At 42.0% G+C, this 20081-nt stretch overlaps 1 protein-coding gene and 1 long non-coding RNA gene across 2 annotated transcripts; both read right to left on the bottom strand.

Moving 5' to 3' along the window:
• Positions 1-650: 650 nt before the first annotated feature.
• Positions 651-3811, bottom strand: LOC309835549 (UDP-N-acetylglucosamine--peptide N-acetylglucosaminyltransferase 110 kDa subunit-like; the record flags this gene model as incomplete). Its single annotated transcript, XM_082675107.1, has 1 exon — positions 651-3811. The coding sequence occupies one exon, from the start codon at positions 3809-3811 to the stop codon at positions 668-670; it is 3144 nt and encodes a 1047-aa protein (XP_082531233.1). The 3' UTR covers positions 651-667.
• Positions 3812-6886: 3075 nt separating this feature from the next.
• Positions 6887-19935, bottom strand: LOC309835137. The gene is made up of 12 exons (XR_014297942.1): positions 19354-19935; positions 19095-19141; positions 17973-18160; positions 15495-15660; positions 12541-12825; positions 11587-11757; positions 10824-11287; positions 10383-10612; positions 10037-10132; positions 9680-9762; positions 8981-9076; positions 6887-7805 (listed from the first exon to the last, which is right to left on the bottom strand). It is a non-coding gene; the product is annotated as an uncharacterized lncRNA (long non-coding RNA).
• Between the last annotated feature and the right edge of the window lie 146 nt (positions 19936-20081).

Raw genomic sequence — 20081 nt, 5'->3', positions numbered from 1 at the left:
GACCAGGAGAAGAATTGAAGCCATCATCTATAAACCAACAAAGCACTGATAGTTCCAAACATTATGTCAGAAACTAAAATGACTGATATAGGCTCAAGTGGTTTATAAAACCTACAAAAAGACTACACCAGCAAAGTCCCTATTTATCTGTAGAGTTCAGAAACTAAAACAAGGAATATTTTAGCTTAAAAGCTTATCTCAAGAGAATCATATACACTTCACATGAATAAAAATACCTGAAACCAAACATTTTAAAAAGCTCCAATACCCAAAATATAAAGAAAAATATTAATTCAGAAGACTCAATCAATCCATGATAATCACAAAACGGCTGGGCAATCTCTATCTCCCTTCCACACTAACCATCCATCCCATGGAAGACCAAGGGAGATCAGACCTTCCAGACTTACCTTCCAGACCTTCCAGACACCTGGCTGCTGCAAAATTCTATGGAGACTCCTTGTGGAACAGCAGTTTCCCATCTCTTGTGTCTCTCCCTATCATGATCATGATCATGCAGGAAGCAAGTCTGGCTGTGCTATTTCTTATCATTGACTGTCACCCATCTGCAGCATGGTATTGTACAGATAAGGAAAAAGTAGTTCCCTTTCCCCCAGAAGGTTGAGGCTCAGGTACAGGGTAATTCTCCTGTGCACACAGTCATTATTTAGGCCGACTCAGTGACTTCAACAGGCTTAATCATGTGATCAGGTTTGTTGCCAGCTGCATAATGCTCCCACATCTGTAGACAGAGCCGCTCTAGGTCCATTGTGTATTGTTTGGTGTTGAACAGAGGGCTAGATGTTCTCTGCTTCCAGACTTTGCCACGAATTTTCTTCAGGTATTCTAGATCAGTTCCCAGTTTCACAGCTATGTCTTCATATTCTTGTCTATTTTGAGCAATAAGCTCAAGACAGTCTAAACAAGTGAGCTGGGAAGCTGCAACTCGGGAAGCAAGAGTCTCTCCTGGCATAGTCACCACGGGTGTCCCTGACCAAAGGACATCCATCCCTGTGGTGTGTCCATTACAGAGTGGAGTGTCCAAGCAGACATCAGCCAGCTGGCCTCTCCGAACATGTTCCTCTTTAGGAGCAACAGGTGAAAAAATGATACGCTTCTGGGGAAGGCCCATATTTTGTGCATACTGTTGAATATTAGGTTCTCCTACTGCTGGAAAACGCAACAGCCACAGTACGCTATTGGGAACACGCTTCAGAATATTTGCCCACATCTGCAAAGTAGATGGGTCAATTTTATATAACTGATTGAAGTTACAGTACACAATGGCATCTTCCGGTAACCCGTACTGAGAACGGGTGGTTACAATAATGGTACGGGGAACCTCCTCTCCAGTGGCAGCCTTAATGTTGATCTGGGTAGTTGCCAGTCCATTGCTAAGACTGAATCCATTAATTGTTATCTGAATTTGTCCTCTGTTAATCATTTCAATAACTGCCTCTGCAATAGTATTCATAGGAATGACAGGCATATTAAGAGCCGTATTACTGCTGTCTGCGTTGTCTCCTCCATCAGGACATTTCATCTTGACAATCTGCACATCTGGGAGACTATCAAGAAATGCTTTGAGGTCGATGCCATTCAGCACAATCCGATTGTCATAAATGTGCCCATTGGACTTAAAATCGATGACTGCCTTCTTCTTCAGGTGAGGGAACATATTGGCATGATCACCAATAAAGAAAGTATGGGGCATATAAGCCAGTTTCTCAGAATACTGCTCAGCAACTTCAGCAGGTGAAGTTTCCTGATCAGTGATGATATAATCCATGAAAAGCACGCCACTGGTCCCAGGGTAGCCCAGCCACATTGCCTGAATAGGAGCTGGCCTGAGAGCAAAGAGTTCATTTCGAGCACCCCTGGTATAACCATTCATATTTACAAGGATGTGTATACCATCTTGATGGATGTGATCAGCTGCTTTCCCATTGCATGGAATCTGAGAAAGATCAATGAAATGATGGGCTTCTGCCATCACCTTCGCTCGGAAGTTTGTGCCATCATCTGGGCTCAGGGCATAACAGAATACCTCAAATTTATCAGGATTGTGCATGCCTGGAATAGACTGCATAAGATGAGAAGTAGGATGATTCCCAAAGTCAGAACTCACGTATCCTACACGCAGTCGACCATCACTGAGCTTCAAGTCTTTTGGATGTTCGTACGGTGGTTTATGAAGGACACTGATCTCATCCAAGCAGAGGTTCCCATGGCTCTCAGCCATGAGAACCTTCCTGAAGCCATGAGAAAGAGGATAGAGCATACTATGATGAGGCTGCACAGAAGGCAACCTATTCTTCTCCAGCTGGTCAGCCACAATGCTGACCAACTTCTTCATTCGCTCATCATAGTCTGTCCAATCACAGACAATCTGCAGGCAATGAGCCAAATCACAATAAGCGTCAGGAAAATCAGGTTCAAGCTTCAGAGCAGTGCGATAAGAAGCAATTGCTTCTGGAATATTCCCTGAATACTTGTGAATGGAAGCCACATTGCTGTGGGCATCCGCAAGTGCAGGGTTAATCTGAATGGCACGAGTATAACACTGCAAGGCTCCCTGAACATCCTGCATCTCCTTTAGAGTGTCTCCCATGTTACAGTAGGCATCAGCAAAGGTAGGACTGATTCGAACAGCCTCCTTATAATGCATCAGAGCTTCCTGCAGTTTTCCCTGCTGCTGCAATACACTTGCTAAATTTGAATGGGCAACAGCAAACTCTGGGAAGACTTCTAATGCTTTACAATACAAGCGAACTGCCTCTTCAAAGTTTCCCTGGTCTCCTTTGATATTGGCTAGGTTATTCAGAGAGTCTGCATGGGTGGGACACAGCCGCAGAGCTGTATCATAACACTCTTCTGCTTCGGCAACACTGCCCTTCTCTTCCAGAGCGTTGGCTAGGTTGCAGTAAGCATCAGGGAAATGTGGTTGCAATTCAATAGCTCGCCTGTAGGTGTCTACTGCCAGATCCATCAGGCCTTGCTCATAGTATACACAAGCCAGGTTGGCATGTACCACTGCATGATTTGGGCTCAAGCTTAGGGCACAAAGGTAAGCTGCCACAGCTCTGTCAAAAATCCGTGCCTCTTTCAAGACATTTCCTAAATTGATATAAGCATCCAGAAAATTGGGGTCAAGGGTGACAGCCTTTTCAAAGTGATGAATTGCAAGCCAAATCTCCCCTTGTGCATTGAAAACACAGCCAAGATTACTCCAAGCTACTGCAAAGTTCGGTTGCATCTCCATTGCTTTCAAATAACATGCCTTGGCTCCTTCCAAGCGACCCAGGGCTTTGAGCAGGTTCCCCAGGTCACTGCGAACACAGTACAAATCAGGATTGCACTGAAGAGCAGAGACGTAAGCTTGTACTGCCCTTTCCATGTCACCTGCTGCTACCAAAGCGGCTGCCAGGTTAATATAACCATCGATGAAATCTGGTTTGAGATGCAATGCATGCCGGTAATGCTCAATCGCTTCCTGCAACTGCCCTCTTTCCTTGTACACATTCCCCAAATTCGAATAGGCTTCTGCCAGAAGAGGGTTCTGTTTAATTGCCAGAGTACTAAAGTGGGCAGATCTGTCCAGCCTTTGACACTGGAAGTGTAGAGATGAAAGTAATAAAAGTACTCCAGTATTGTCTGGCTCTTGTCTCCACAGCTGCATGCAGTGTCTCTCAGCTGCCTCAAAATCTCCTGCCTGATACTCTCGATGTGCCAACTCAGCTAACCCTTGGAAGGAAAGCATACGTTTCGTTGGTTCTGTGCTGTCGGCCACGTTGCCCACAGAAGACGCCATCTGGAGCTTCTGGAGAGAGTGAGAAAAGCGGGTAATTGAGTCCCGCTGCTGCCACTACTGGCAAGAATGTTTCTAGAGGTAGCAAATACGAGGGCAGCAGCCATACCACTGCTTTGGTAGGCTTAAGCGGCGGCAACAGTTACAGGCACCGAACCTTAGGAACTCTGGTTGGCCATCTACCTCTCATGCTCTTGAAATCTTAATTCTTAACCCTGCCCTCTTCCACCATTTTTCTCCTAATCAGGGAATAAAAATTACCTATACACTTGCCTTAGAAGAAATCAAAAGTCAGTAGTCCAAACACTGTTTAAAATTTTGTTTTCTGTCCAGTTGGGAAGGAAATACATGATTGACTTTACTTCATCATTCATGTAGTCAATGTGGAAAACATTAGGGCCGTGAATTTCAATACAGTAAGATCAGAAAATTTTAAATTGGCCTTCCCAAACCACTAATAAGTAACCGATGTTGCATATAATGCTAAAATCTTAGAGACTGAGTTTGATATTTTAAAAGTTCTGAAAGGATTAGCTAATTTCTCCTCATCATACTTCTCATGCCTCAAACCTGAGTATTACTTTTTTAAAAATAAATTTATTTATCTTTATTTATTTATTTTTATTTTGGCTGCGTTGGGTCTTCAGTGCTACGTGCAGACTTTCTCTAGTTGCGGCAAGCGGGGGCTACTCTTTGTTGGGGTGCCTGGGCTTCCATCACAGCAGCTTCTATTGTTGTTCCACAACTCTATGGGTTCCTTTTTAGGTCCTATGAAGAACCCTAGAAATTAGTTCGTGGAATTATAGGTTTTTGCAAAAATTGTCAAAAGTGAGATATTTTAACTTCCATCAGTTAAGACCAGCGTCTCTTTCTTTGCCAATTTTCCTTCTATCATACTCCGCTATGTTGGATCATATTGGAATGGCCACAGGCTTTTTTGAAATCTGGCTAAGGAGATTTTCTTTTTTCTGTGGTACGCGGGCCTCTCACTGTTGTGGCCTCTCCCGTTGTGGAGCACAGGCTCTGGACGCACAGGCTCAGCGGCCATGGCTCACGGGCCTAGCCGCTCCGCGGCATGTGGGATCTTCCCGGACCGGGACACGAACCCGTGTCCCCTGCGTTGGCAGGTGGACTCTCAACCACTGCGCCACCAGGGAAGCCCTAGGGAGATGTTTTAAGTGAGGCTATTATGTGATTTTCAGACACCGCCATATGTAATTGACTATATACTATCCCATTACAGGAATAACTTCCAGTACTCATACTGACTACTCTACTGACTTAACTAGCACAAGACACAGAAGCATAAGGACAAACACCACCTTACAATATAGCCATGTCTTGCACTTCACAGCTCTCAAAGCATGTGCGTTTGAAGAAGAAAAAAAGAACTGAAAAGTACAAAACCAGAAGCTATTCTGTGGAAAATTATTTCAATCATCAGGCATGTTAAAGATAAGTCAAAGATTCAGTTCTCATCAATGCTTAGTCAAAACGGAAATTTTCTTCTGTCAAGAATATACCTCAGGGGCTTCCCTGATGGCGCAGTGGTTGAGAAGCCACCTGCCAATGCAGGGGACAAGGGTTCGAGTCCTGGTCCGGGAAGATCCCACATGTCACGGAGCAACTAAGCCAGTGTGCCACAACTACGGAACCTGCGCTCTAGAGCCCGTGAGCCACGACTATTGAGCCTGCGAGCCACAACTACTGAAGCCTCCGTGTCTAGCGCCCGTGCTCTGCAACAAGAGAAGCCACCGCAATGAGAAGCCTGTGCACCGCAACGAAGAGTAGCCCCCACTCCCTGCAAGTAGAGAAAGCCTGCGCACAGCAACGAAGACCCAACACAGCCAAAAATAAATAAATAAATAAATAAATAAATAAATAAATAAATAAATAAATAAATAAATAAATGAATATACTCCGTCAACAATGTGTGTAATGGAATGGTGTGAATGAGTATTTTATCAGAATCCCTGTAATGCACAAACCTATAGCAGTACTGAAATCAGTAATGCATTTATAATAGTAAATACTTATGACGAAGTAATGCATAGAGGTTTTCTCAAAGTTAACAATGAAAATTAATGTGACATTATCAATAATAAATTGTGAAGCTGAAATAAACTTTTCTAAACTATTAATAAATAGAAGCAAATTCTAATCAACCATGCTACAAGAAATCTATGTCTAAAAACTACAAAGTTTATTTCTTAAAATTTTATTTCGAAAATACATAAACTGTCGTATGAGGAGGCAGTTAAAGAATATATAGCTAAAAGAGTGGGGGAAAAGTTTTATAGAGACACATCTGGCAGTAGTTAATTTTTAAATGTCATTTTTCTAGATTTTGTGACACCTATAGTATTGATATTTGAAAGCATTTAAAAAATTGTAATTTGAAGATTTGCTACTTCCAGGTAGAATAAAATATTTTGAAGCAAAACAACGTTTCCACTGAGAAAAACAAAAAAAGCCAAATAAAATAGCCAGCATTCAATCAAAAACGGACTTGAGGATATGGGGAGGGGGAAGGGTCATCTGTGACAAAGTGGGAGAGAGGCATAGACATATATACACTAACAAACGTAAGGTAGATAACTATTGGGAAGCAGCCGCGTAGCACAGGGATATCAGCTCGGTGCTTTGTGACCGCCTGGAGGGTGGGATAGGGAGGGTGGGAGGGAGGGAGATGCAAGCGGGAAGAGATATGGGAACATATGTGTGTGTGTGTAACTGATTCACTTTGTTATAAAGCGGAAACTAACACACCTTTGTAAAGCAATTATACCCCAATAAATATGTTACAAAACCAAAAAACACAAGAAAATATATAGGTGAAGTGTAAAAGGGTTGGAATAGATATACCATAACAGTAAAAACAAAACAAAACAACAACAACAAAACTGGAGTGGCTAAGAAAATATCAGAAAAAAATTACATTTTAAGACGAAAATTTTTACTAGCGACAAAGACATTTTAAAATGATACAATGATTATTCCATCTAGAATGCATAATAATTATAAACTTATATGCACCTAACAACAGGACTTCAAAATACAATGAAGCAAAATCGGCACAACAGAAAAGAGAAACAGACAGTTCTACAATAATAGTTGGATACTTTAATACCCTTCTTTCAGTAGCAGAACAACAGAAAATCAACAAGAAAATAAAAACCTTGAACAGCATTATCAATCAAGTAGACGTAACAGCCATCTATAAAACATTCCACCCAACAGCATCAGAATATACATTCTTTTCAAATGCACATGGATATACTATATGCTAGGCCATAAAACAAATTTCAGTACATTTTAAAGGACATAAACAATACAAAGAGTGCTCTCAGATGACAACAGAATGCAATAAGAAATCGTTAACAGAAAGAAATTTGTTGAAAATCACAAATGGAAATTAAAGAATATATTCCTAAATAATTCATGGGTCAAGTAAGAACTCATAAGGGGAATTAGAAATAATTTGAGATGAATTAAAATGAAAGTATAACATATGAATACTTGATTCGTCCCACATACTCTTCTGAAAAGCAGAGGGGTTAGACAAAGAGATCTAAATTAATTAAAAAATCATTTATTATTCTGGGAATAAAAAGAACTGGGCTTAGTCTCAGTTTTGCCTTTATCTTTGTGTCTGTTGATTTTCTTGGAATAGTCATTACATAGTCAAAATACAGTTGCCAGCTCAGGAATCAAATACTGTCATCTCTAGGGCTACCATAACAAGATACCACAAACTTGTTAGCTTAAAAGAACAGAAATTTATTTTATCACAGCTCTAGAGGCCAGAAGTTCAAACTCAAAGTGTTGAGAGGGCCATGTTCTTTCTGACGCCTCAAGGGGAGGATCCTTCTTTGTCTTAACCAGATTCTGGTGGTGGCCATCAATCACTGGTGTTGGCAGTTGTTTGATTTGCAGCTGCATCACTCTGGTCTCTTTCACTGTTGTCACATGGAATTGTCTCTGTGTGTTTCTGTCTCTGGAAACAATTTGAATAGAAATTTCTATTTTTAAAAAAAAAACTGTTGATTCTTATGCTCTATTTAGATACTTCCTATAACCCACACCCACCTCCATTTCCCCATATGTATTTGAGAAGGAAAGAGGAACTCCTCTGAGCTATCATATTGGAAAGAATCAATAATACAATGTTTTACTAGAGATGCCTCTTATCTAAAATATTTGAATTAAATATAAAATCTGGGGAAATTATCGCCCAGTTTCCCTCTTCTAGAGGCATGTTCTAAATGATAGGCAGCAGAATATTTTATACCCATGAGGTTTGCTGACATTATTGATTTGGTCCAGGATCTGTATTTTCTCTCTAAAGAAAACAGTATTCTCTCTTTACTTTCTTTAATATATAATGTTGGTGTCTTAAGTTTATTGTCAGAGAGGATGCTTATATTTCAAATGGTTTGGTTGTATTTCACCAGTATTATTACAAGATAGTCAAACAATGGCTGGGCTCCAGGATAGACCTCAGTCCCTTTGTTCCACTGGGATACTGATCTGAAAGCCACTGTTTTCTTATATTCCAAAGACCAAATAAATAAAACAAATAAATAAACAAAAAAAAAAAACAAGTCAATGAAACTATTTTAAAACCAACTCTCTTTTCTTCCTCATCCATGTTAATTCTCTTCTACCTAAAATTGCTTCCTGGAAGTGATTTTTATGTTTCTTAGAGCTTCTTTATGTATATATCCACACTAATGCATATAAAACTGTGCCTTGTAGATCTTATACTTTTTCCATTTGAATAACTATTTTCTCATGTCATATAGAGTTTATCCATTGTCCTAGATATGCATTTTTCCTGTGTATTTGAGCATCATAGGAAGATAAATTCTACTCTTGAAAATGTTAACTGGTCACTGAGACACAGAAAGCTATTATTCTTACCAGTTTTCAATAGTGAGTAGATTCTGTAGGCGTGGAATTTTAAGATGTAAGTATACTGTTTTTCTACACTCAAATTCCATTCCCCTTATCATAGAAATTGACCAGTGAAGTGTGCTGCTGACTTTTCAGAATCCGTGTACATATAATCCATTAGGGTATTAGATATAACATTGGTCAGAAAAGCATACTGTGAAATGTTGCTTTTATTTAAACTCCCACTATTTTCACTACATGGTTTCAAGATTTTACTTCATTATTGTCCTCTGGTGGTGGGCTCTCTGAACTGCATATTTACGGGTCTGGAGCACATATCTTCCTGGAGGTATACAACTCCTCAGGTACCAGCTAAAGAGTAGATGATAAGAAGCATTCAGATTTATTAAAACTCATTAAGAATATCAGTAGCCTGACTGTTGTTTCTAAAAATATAAAATATTTATCCTTCTGTTGTCAAACAACCATATTTCATGAAAAGAAGTATAAATCCTTTTTTGCTTGCAATAGAAGAACTATAATTGAAGATATTCTTCATTTGGACCAAATACCTTCTCTGAAAATATAAGTTAAAATAGGAGTTGAAATTTCCAAAATATTCTTTAGGAAATAAAACTCCACATATAATTTCAAATTTAATTTTACCTTAAATTTAAATATCTATATTGAATTTAATTTAAGGAAGGAAGAAAGAAAGAAGAAAAGAAGGAAAGAAAGAAAGAAAGAAAGAATGGAGGGAGGGAGGGATGGTGGGAGGAAGGAAGGAAGGAAGGGAGGAGGGAAGGAAGAAGGAAAGAAAGAAAGAAGATAAAGTAAAATAAAATAAAGTAAAATATAATAAAGTTATTAAATTAAAAACTACTTATTAAGAAAAAAACGAACGGATAGAACCTTTGGATAAATGGTGGAAGCAGAGCTATACAGACAAAATCTCATACAGAAGCATACACTTACAAACTCACAAAAAGAGGAAGAGGGGAAAAAATCATAAATCTTGCTCTCAAAGTCCACCTCCTCAATTTGGGATGATTCTTTGTCTAAATGAGGGAAGGAAAGAAGGAAGGAAGGAAGGAAGGAAAGAAAGAAAGAAAGAAAAGAAAGAAAGAAAGAAAGAAGATAAAGTAATATAAAATAAAGTTATTAAAATAAAAATAATTATTAAGAAAAAAATTAAAAAAAAAAAGACAGAACCCTAGGACAAATGGTGGAAGCAAAGCTATACAGGCAAAATCTCACAGAGAAGCATACACATACACACTCAGAAAAAGAGGTAAAGGGGAAAAAATGATAAATCTTGCTCTCAAAGTCCACCTCCTCAATTTGGGATGATTCGTTGTCTATTCATGTATTCCACAGATGCAGGGTACATCAAGTTGATTGTGGAGCTTTAATCCGCTGCTTCTGAGGCTGCTGGGAGAGATATCCCTTTTTCTTCTTTGTTCTCACAGCTCCCAGGGGCTCAGGTTTGGATTTGGCCCCGCCTCTGCGTGTAGGTCGCTGGAGGGCGTCTGTTTTTCACTCAGACAGGACGGGGTTAAAGGAGGAGCTGATTCGGGGGCTCTGGCTCACTCAGGCCGGGGGGAGGGAGGGGCACGGAGTGCGGGGCGAGCCTGCGGCGCCAGAGGCTGGCGTGACTTTGCACCAGCCTGAGGCTCACCATGCGTTCTCCCGGGGAAGTTGTCCCTGGATCCCGGGAACCTGGCTGTGGCGGGCTGCACAGGCTCCCCGGAAGCAGGGTGTGGATAGTGACCTGTGCTCGCACACAGGCTTCTTGGTGGCGGCAGCAGCAGCCTTAGCGTCTCATGCCCGTCTCTGGGGTCCGCGCTTTTAGCCACGACTCGCGCCCGTCTCTGGAGCTCCTTTAAGCAGCGCTCTTAATCCCCTCTCCTCGCGCAGCAGGAAACAAAGAGGGAAGTAAAAGTCTCTTGCCTCTTCGGCAGCTCCAGATCTTTTCCCGGACTCCCTCCCGGCTAGCCGTGGTGCACTAACCCCTTCAGGCTATGTTCACTCCACCAACCCCAGTCCTCCCCCTGCGCTCTGACTAAAGCCCGAGCCTCAGCTTGCAGCCCCGCCCACCCCCGCAGCTGAGCAGACAAACCTCTCGGGCTGGTGAGTGCCAGTTGGCACCTATCCTCTGTGCGGGAATCTCTCCGCTTTGCCCTCCGCACCCCTGTGGCTGTGCTCTCCTCCACGGCTCCAAAGCTTCCCCCCTCCGCCACGCGCACTCTCCTCCCGCGAAGGGGCTTCCTAGTGTGTGGAAACCTCTTCTCCTTCACAGCTCCCTCCCACTGGTGCAGGTCCCGTCCCTATTCTTTTGTCTCTGTTTTTTCTTTTTTTCTTTTGCCCTACCCAGGTATGTGGGGAGTTTCTTGCCTTTTGGGAGGTCTGAGGTCTTCTGCCAGCATTCAGTAGGTGTTCTGTAGGAGTTGTTCCACGTGTAGATGTATTTCTGGTGTATCTGTGGGGAGGAAGGTGATCTCCGTGTCTTACTCTTCTGCCATCTTCCCCTCCCAGCTATCCGTTTTTTCTAGACTTTTCTTTCTTCAGCTCACAAAGGGGCCCCTGAGGATTAAGCAGAGGAACGTCAAGGTTTCTTCCAGGCCAGCTTCAGCCCTGGGATGTTCAGGGCAGACTCTCATTACAAACCTCAGTTTCTGAGGCTCCTGGCTTATGGCCATTTAGTATAGAAGGAGGCTCCTGGCTGGGGAAGGCTCAGACAAAAAGATGCAGGTTCTAATCTGTGGCAGTGGGCAGTGGGCGGGGGGGGGGGGGGGGGGGGGGGAGGTGGTGGTGTCAGTGCAGGAAGAGGCATTCCCTGCCTTAGGCATTTAAACCATTGCCTTCTCTTCAGGATGGCTCACCTGCAAGATTCTGTGGGGTCCGCCTCCTGGCACCATGCTACAATTGCCGGATTTTGGGTCTGGAGCAACCCAGGTCTTCGTCCGGCATTTCCGGAGAGTGCTTTCTCTTCGGAGCACGTCTGGGGACTGGCTTCTCTGCTTCCACCTTGGCTGGCGTGGCCAAAGGAGCATCTTCCAAGGGGAAGAGAGGGAAGACATTCCAGTTTGGAAGAATAGAAGCAAAGACACACTCTTCTCTACCTTGTCCTGCCCCAAATATAAATTCATAGCACCTTCACATTTTTACAACTATGGACTTAAAAAGACCAAGAGGTTAAGGGGCCTACCCAGTGTTACACAGGTAGTGGAGAGGTGTTCTGTTCAATGGTTAGGTTCATGTTGGGGCTCCGGATTTACAGCTGATAGGAATGTGAAGACAAGCTCATGCCATTTCAAACATTTCCAAGTGATACTGAGAGAGATGTTAAAGGTGCAAAACGAGGGTGCTGAATGACCTCACAAAGTGGGAATGGTGGGCCCATTTTAACATGAAATTGAAAAGAAATTCATGACAAAAGGACATCATAGAAAATGACAACATAATCATAACACTCCCCTCTCCCGTGGAAGTAAAATTCATTAGAATCCTCTCTCTCTCTACCATGAAAGGATGAGATAAAGCCTCAGCAGCAGCCCCCGTGAAAAACATGGTCAACAGGGTGAAGAGGTGTTACTAAGACTATATGGTGCGACTCAGAGAAGCAAAGAGACAACTCTGCCCTTAGCCTGATGAGGCCCACAGGAAGGAACATTTGTGGCAACCTTGGATAGTGTGGCAATGAGAGAGAACCTTCTTTAGGAGGGGACTCCCTGCTGCCGACCTTGAAAGAGCAAATATGGGACATTCGTTTACTGTGGCTCTTGCAGAGGCGATGTGCCCAGAGGTTGGGCCACCCTGCTTGACAATCAAAGCACCTTGTATTCCTGTGCTGCTTGAAAGCTCCAATCGCCGGATTTTGGGTCTGGGGCAACCCAGGTCTTCGTCCGACCATTCCAGAGAGTGCTTTCTCTTCGGAGCACGTCTGGGGACTGGCTTCTCTGCGTCTACCTTAGCTGGCGTGGCCAAAGGAACATCCCCGTAGAGCCGGTAGCCACCAACCAGGCAGTATGTCTCCCCGTGCCAGCCCAACTGCGTTTCTCCACACCCGCGGTACAGGACATGGTAGTGACCAGGTGTAGGACGAGAAACGGGAGGCACTGCTGCTGCAAAGAAAATCAGAACTGATCAGTCACTTCTGCTGTGCACAGTCTCCTGCCAGAATCTCCCTCTCTCATGTCTCTCCCAGTTTCTGGCTGAAGACCTTTTAATCTACTTGACGTCCAAAACACAGCCTTGGCCCATCATCTCTATGAGTCCCTAGAGAAGGGACACTGGCTGCAAAAGCAATCCCTAGAGCCTAGGGCTGCAGCACATGAGGAAGTCTCTTCACCGTTCCCAGGGAAAACAGTAGAACCCGAAAGTAATTGCAATCATGATCCTCTCCATCTCTCCCTTCCACAACAGAGAAAACATTTCTTGCAGTCTGTCACTTCTGAGGCTTTCATGGAAATGTCTTTCAAGTTTTGGAAAAAAATAATCTAATATAAATTTGTTAAGAACCCTGCCCCCTTGGCAACCCTTCTTGGCCCCATTTATACTGCCTATTTCAACCACACTGAACTCTAGCTGTCTAATACTTTTATGTCGATTAGAACAAGGACAAATACTGAGGCAGAGTGATCAGGAGACTCAGAACCGGGTTCTGGGTACAAGTCTAGGCTCACATCAACCCAGCCTCCTGGGACACCATCTCCTCAGCCCTCCAGTCTCATTAGCACTTCATCACCTCCCCCTTCGTTCTTACGGTCTTCCCATCAATATGGCAACACCCTCTCCCCTAGTACTCAGCAACTCAGTAAGGGATGTGTCTGAGGGGACCGATATAGATGTCTCCATGATAGCACAGTGGTGCCTGGGTTTGGAGGTGCGGTTCAAGAGTGGTCCGGTTCCTCAAACCGCTCCATTTACAATTTGCCAACAAAAATGCACTTGTCTTTTGTTAAGAGGCCAATCAGGAAAGGGTCTGAATGGAAGCATCCTGTAGCCCAAAGGGTAAGGCTACATTTATAAAGCTCAGAACCGTCCTGCACACTTGTCCAGGGATGACCTTTCACTTGTCCTCAGCAGTGAGAACTGTGCTTCCCTGAAGGCGGCCCAGGTCACCGGTATTACTTACATCTGGGAAAGTGCTCAGCTGTACGTAGTTGGCAACCCCCACAGGAACATGTGCCAGCCAGGTGAGGTTGTGTGTGTATCACACCTCCTGTAGAGTTGCCCTGTCTGGGTGTACCTGCTGCACTGCCCACCCAGGGAACAGAGCACAGGTTAGAGTACACATACACTATCCGGTCACACATTCTCACACAGACAGCCAAAAAGATTGGTATCTGGTGGAGAACTGGTAGAGAAGTTTCTCTGAGTGCAGCCCGTTTGCACAGTTATGCTGCCATGGAAACTCTGAGAATGCCTGTGAGGGCATCACTACCCAGTGAGGTCATATATGGAACCTTTGACTTGAGGGGCAGGCTTGAGGAGGAGGGGCAGTTTTGTGGAGGAGAACAGGGTAGAGGCAAAGGTACTCTGCCTCGCCCCTCACCCCTGGGCCTCCCCACCCATGCCCTAGTGTAGTAGACACCCCACGTGGGGTGTGCCGGTGGGCTGGCACAGCCGCAGGGGCCACAGGAGGGCAAGAGAGACCCATATCCTGAGTTTGGCTTGAGAGACAAGATTAACGTAAGAGACAGCTAGGTTGTATGGCACTGACCCTAAGAGGCAGAGATTTGTGTGGCCTGGGGAATCAGGGAAGGCTCCTTGGCAGTCGGCCTGAAGGACAAGTGAGATTTGGACCCATGCGCAAGAGAGGGAAGACATTCCAGTTTGGAAGAATAAAGGAAAAGACACACTCTTCTCGACCTTGTCGTGCCCCAAATATAAATTCATAGCACCCTCACATTTTTACAACTGAGGACTTCAAAAAACCAAGAGGTTAAGGGGCCTACCCAGTGTTACACATGTAGTGTGTACTGTAATTGTATGCTTAGGTTCTCTCTCCCTTAGAACACTAAAAGCATTTTAAGGACAGAGACCATGTGTCTTTTGTTATCCCTCTATTTCCAGCACCTAGCATTATGGCACATAATATTTGTTAAATTTATTTGTTGTCTTAGGGAAGGTGAACTGGAGATCTGAAGAATCAGGAAGCCTTACTTCTCATTTACATACCTTTTTATAATTCTTGTGGTTCTTTGATATGGCAGTCCCTGGAAACTAATACACCCAGGTACAACTTTTTAAAACTTTTTATTTGGAGATAATAATAGACTCACAGGAAGTTGTAAAAATAATAGAGAGGTCCCACATATCCTTCACCCATTTTCCCCCAATGGTTACCAGACGCTTTCAGACCAAAGAATAGAAAAAATTAGAATATGAGATGTTTTAAATTCTTGCATTTGTACTTTTTTAAGTGGTTTATTTTTCAACTTTTCTGTCTTGTTTCTAATTTAAAAGACTATGAGATATATCCCCTCTTTTTTTGGATTTCCTTCCCATTTAGGTCACCACAGAGCATTGAGTAGAGTTCCTTGAGCTATATACAGTAGGTTCTCATTAGTTATCTATTTTATACATAGTAGCAATAGTGTATATATGTCGATCCCAATCTCCCAATTCATCCCACCTCCCCCACTTCCTCCCTTGGTGTCAATACGTTTGTCCTCTACATCTGTGTCTCTATTTCTGCTTTGCAAATAAGATCATCTATACCATTTTTCTAGATTCCACATATAAACATTAATATATGATATCTGTTTTTCTCTTTCTGACTTACTTCACTCTTTATGACAGTCTCTGGCTCCATCCACGTCTCTACAAATGACCCAATTTCATTCCTTTTTATGGCTGAATAACATTCCATTGTATATATATACCACATCTGTTTTATCCATTCCTCTGTCCATGGACGTTATATGTATACATATAGCTGATTCACTTTGCTGTACAGTAGAAATTAACACAACACTGTAAAGCAACTATACTCCAATAAAAATTAATTTTTTAAAAAATTAGAAAAATAAATAAATAAAAAGAACTTACAGGAATAAAAGGCATTGAAGTTAAAAAAACAAGCAAAACAAAAAAACAGACTATGAGAGATTTCAAGCATGCCATTTCAAGCTACCATGTCCCTAAAATAGCACATGCAGATATAAATAACCTTTATTCTCAGTAAATGGAAAATATGACTTAATATGATTCTACAGAATTTTGAATAGATGAATTCAACATATAGGTGTGAGGCTTGTTTTTTAGCCTAATTTGCATAATTATTCTCATGTTTTTTGTTTCTCATTTAGTTGATGTAGTTTAGTATCAGTATTCTTTAGGTTTCCTGTCATCAGCCATTCATTATGGGCATTAATTAAACACTGTACATATCACTAAGAATACATATTTTTTAAGCTGTATAATGGTGAAACTATCATGAAAGCTAAAGTTTGAGGTTGTGATAAAAAATTGAAGCCAGATATTTAGAAGGTCTGCAATAAAAAGAATCTTAGCATTTAAATGAGTTTAGAAGCACTGAAATACAGGAATCAGCAGATCAATATTATACTATCTATCTCGAAAAGAAATGAAAGAAGGTGTGTGGAAAAACAGCACTCTCATTTGTCTGCAGAAAAAGAAAACTGGAACAACCTCAGTGAAGGTCAATTCAACAATACAAACCAAAATTACAAATGAACATAACTCTTTTGTCCAGCAGTTCAGCTTCTAGGGCATATATATGGATACACTTACACATGTATGAAATGACATATGTAATGATTACTTATTGCAGCATAATTTGTAACAGTAAATATGTGGAAACCAGCTAAGTGTCCACCAATGAGGGGTAAATTATGGCATATCCATCATTTAAAAAAAAAAAGTTGAGAAAGCTTTTTATGCATTTGTATGGAAAGATATCTGAAATAGATTACTAAGTGAAAGACAAGCAAGGTGAACAGGTATATACTGTAATACTAATTAAATAAAAGTAAGAGACATAATATACACCCACATGTATTATTTATTTTGTATTTAAACCTATTAACCTTTTATTGAAGTGTAACATATATATATACAGAAAAGTGCACATTGTGTAACCTCAAAGAATTTTCATAACTGAACATACCCGTGCAACTGGCACCAAGAGTCTAGGTCCTAGATCAAGAAACAGAACATTTCTATCACCCCAGAGGCCTCATCCTGTCCCTTCTAGTCACTATGACCACTCTACAAGAGTAGACATTACCCTGATTTCTAAAAGCATAGGCTAGTTTTGCTTGTTTTTGTACTTAATAGGAATTGACTCATAAAATGTATACTCTTCTGTGTCTAGCTTTTTCATTCAGTATTGTATTTGTGCAATTCATCAATATTGCACACTGCTCAATATCATTGCTGTTTAGTATCCCACTGTGTAAAAAAATGGGCCACAAATCATTTACCCATTCCACTATTTATGGATATTTGGGTAATTTCCAGTTTGAAGCTATTATAAATAGCACTACTATGAACTTTCTAGTATATGCATATGCATGTCCATATACCTAGGCAAGGAATTGCTGAGGATCTGCATATCTGCAATTTTAATAGTACTGCCATACAGTTTGCAAAATTGATTGTACCAATTGACACTCCCACCAGCAATGTGCAAGAGCTCCAATTGTTACAAAACCTCACCCACACTTGCTATATTCTGTCTTTTTAATTTTAATTATTCTTGTATTTGTGTAGTGATATTGCACTGTGGTTTTAACTTGCAGTTCTCTAATGACTGATGAGGTCGAGCACCTTTTCACATGCATTTACTATTTGCTATTTAGATATACCCTTGTGTGAAGTATCTAGGTGTTTTGCCTAATTTTCTATTGAATTATCTGTCTGTTACACTTTTAAATTTTGAACCGTGTGAATACTAATTTTTAAAAATTTTAAAGTAATGTAATTAAAAATATACATAAATTTTATAGTGCTCTATGCTGCATGTTCTCTCCTTCGAGATTTATAATATACTAGTATTTCAGAAGCTCTAAAAAGTCTTAAAATTTTCACCACAGAACAGTCGGAGAAACGCTGTTTCCATTCTTGTCTAATTTTTAGCTTTCATGGAATTAATAATTGCTTCCTTTTTCTACTTGCTTATATTTTTAAGTTCTCTCTCGAATTTTATCACGTATTTCATTAGATCTATCAAACATCTATCAATATAACTACCCAAATAGTCAAAATTAGTAATCTAAATAAATTCAATTACACTAACCAGTCTTTCTTCTTGGAGTCTGCCATCTTCCTTCTCTGGTGAAAACGACTGCTCTCTAATTCTGCCACATATCTTTCACCCTGGAATTTCCCGTCACATTCTCCTCGTCCTTTTTTCTGGATCCCACATCTTTCTCTTTCTTGTCTTGCTCTCATGTTTCGTTGGAGCACATCCTCTAGTAACTTTCTCTTAAAAAAAAAAAAAAGGTGGATGGATGGATGGAAAATAAATGTTTTCATCCTTGTATATGTGAAAATGTTTTTATTCTACTCTTACTCTTGATGGATAGTTTGACTATAGGATTCTAGGTTGGAAGTTATTGTCTTACAAAACTTGAAATTTCACTGTAGTGTTTTAGCATAAAAGTGTTATTGTTGAGAAACCCAATGCCATTCTAATTCTCATCCGTTTATTCCTGCTCCTTCCATCTGAAAACTTTTAGAATCTTCTCTTTATTCTTAGTGTTCTGATCTTTTTAATGGTGTGCTTTAACATAGGTCCTTTTTCAGTCACTGTGGGTAGCTGGTGGGTCCTTTAAATATGAACATCTTTGTCTTTTGGTCCTGGAAGAAATTCTTGAATTATTATTTTGATCATTTCCTCCCTTCTTAATTTTTGTTCTCTTTCTCTAGAATTCTGTTTGTAAACTGACTGGATGAATGAATGAATGAATGGGAAAAGTTTTCTGAGCACTCTTTGTAGCAAAAAGCTTATTAAGGAATGAACCACAGATTATCAGACCATATCTTTAAAGCTAAGTATTTTATTTTAAGTTATCAAATTTTAAAACACACTCTTTCATTACAGCTTCCATTTATTGTAAAATGTAACACTGCTACTCTCATTTCAGGCAATACAAAAATACAGGAAGCACTGATTTTCTGTAGGCAGAAATCCCTGATTGAAGTCAGGCATTCCCTATTACTTTTGCTTTAGAATTCATTAAATGCCTAGCATGGACTTGGTATTGTGTATAGTATTTGCACCACACTTTGCAAAATAGCCATTTCAGGTGTAGAAAAGTGTTTGTTTAAAGTAAAAAGATCTTTGCAGTCTTTTTTGGTTGGCATTAAACACCGCATTCTTTCCAGATCTATAAGAAAGAAATGTTTGCAGTCTTACCTGGAATCAAGGGAGGGACTCTCTCAAGGTTACTTTTCAATCTCTGTCTGTAATTATGGACGTCAGGAGAGAAAAAAAAAAGTCAGAAAAATAGGTCCCTAGTAGAGAAGCACTCAACAGGAGCTAAACATCTGAACGTTTAGACAGGATTAAACTCTGACAGGGCTTATCAGCCACCCCCACACGACTGAAGTAGTTGCAAGTGAGGTTAGACTGGAGTCCAGATAAGCAAGTGAATCTACACCCCTACCTGACTCACCGGGCTGAGAAGCGCGGAGCCCTAGTAAGTCACCACCGCACGTCCTCAAAGGGCTTTCCGCGCAGGAAATGGCAGCTGCCACACCCACCCCGCTACCTCTGTCTGGTGTTTGGCGACTCCCGGAAGACGCGCCGATGGGACCAGGGGAGATTCCTCCTGGGTGGGAGGGTCCGCTGACTGAGTGTGAAGCTGCGGAGAGGAAATTTCCCCACAAGAAAACCTTTCCAACCTTGTGGGTTGCGGGGAGAGAAGACAAATTGAGCGCCCCTGGCTCACTTCCCCACTCCCAAGCCCCCGCCCGAGCCCCGCCGGTGTGGCACACGTCGTCTGGTCGCCACAAGGCGGAGATCTCGGGCCTGAGGCCGAGGCCGGAGCCTTGCTGGGAGGATCGCGGGCCAGTGGCCCTCATCCCCGCCTCGGCATCCGCCGCTGACGTCGCGTGAGAAGTCTGGGGAGGGAGGAGCTCCGAAAGGCGGGCTCGGGTGGCTGGCAGCGCCTGGGAGGGCCAGGTCGGAGAGAGGAAGCTCCTCCCCTGTGCGCCCCGCCGCCGCAGAGTTGACCAGTCTCTAGAAGAGAAGAGTCCGCTCCGGCTCCGGATAAGCAGCGGCTTGGCGTGCGCTGCGCGGAGAATGGACGGCCTCGTGACCTCATGTCCGGCAGGCTGTAGTGCCTGCCGAGCCGGCTCGCGCAGGGGGTGGAGCCGCGGGAGCGGCTGGCACTTCCGGAAT

Source organism: Grampus griseus (genome assembly GCF_964374135.1).
Source record: "Grampus griseus genome assembly, chromosome: 17".
Lineage (NCBI taxonomy): Eukaryota > Metazoa > Chordata > Mammalia > Artiodactyla > Delphinidae > Grampus > Grampus griseus.
Note: the sequence above shows the minus strand (reverse complement) of the source record. Positions and strands in the feature narration are given on the sequence as shown.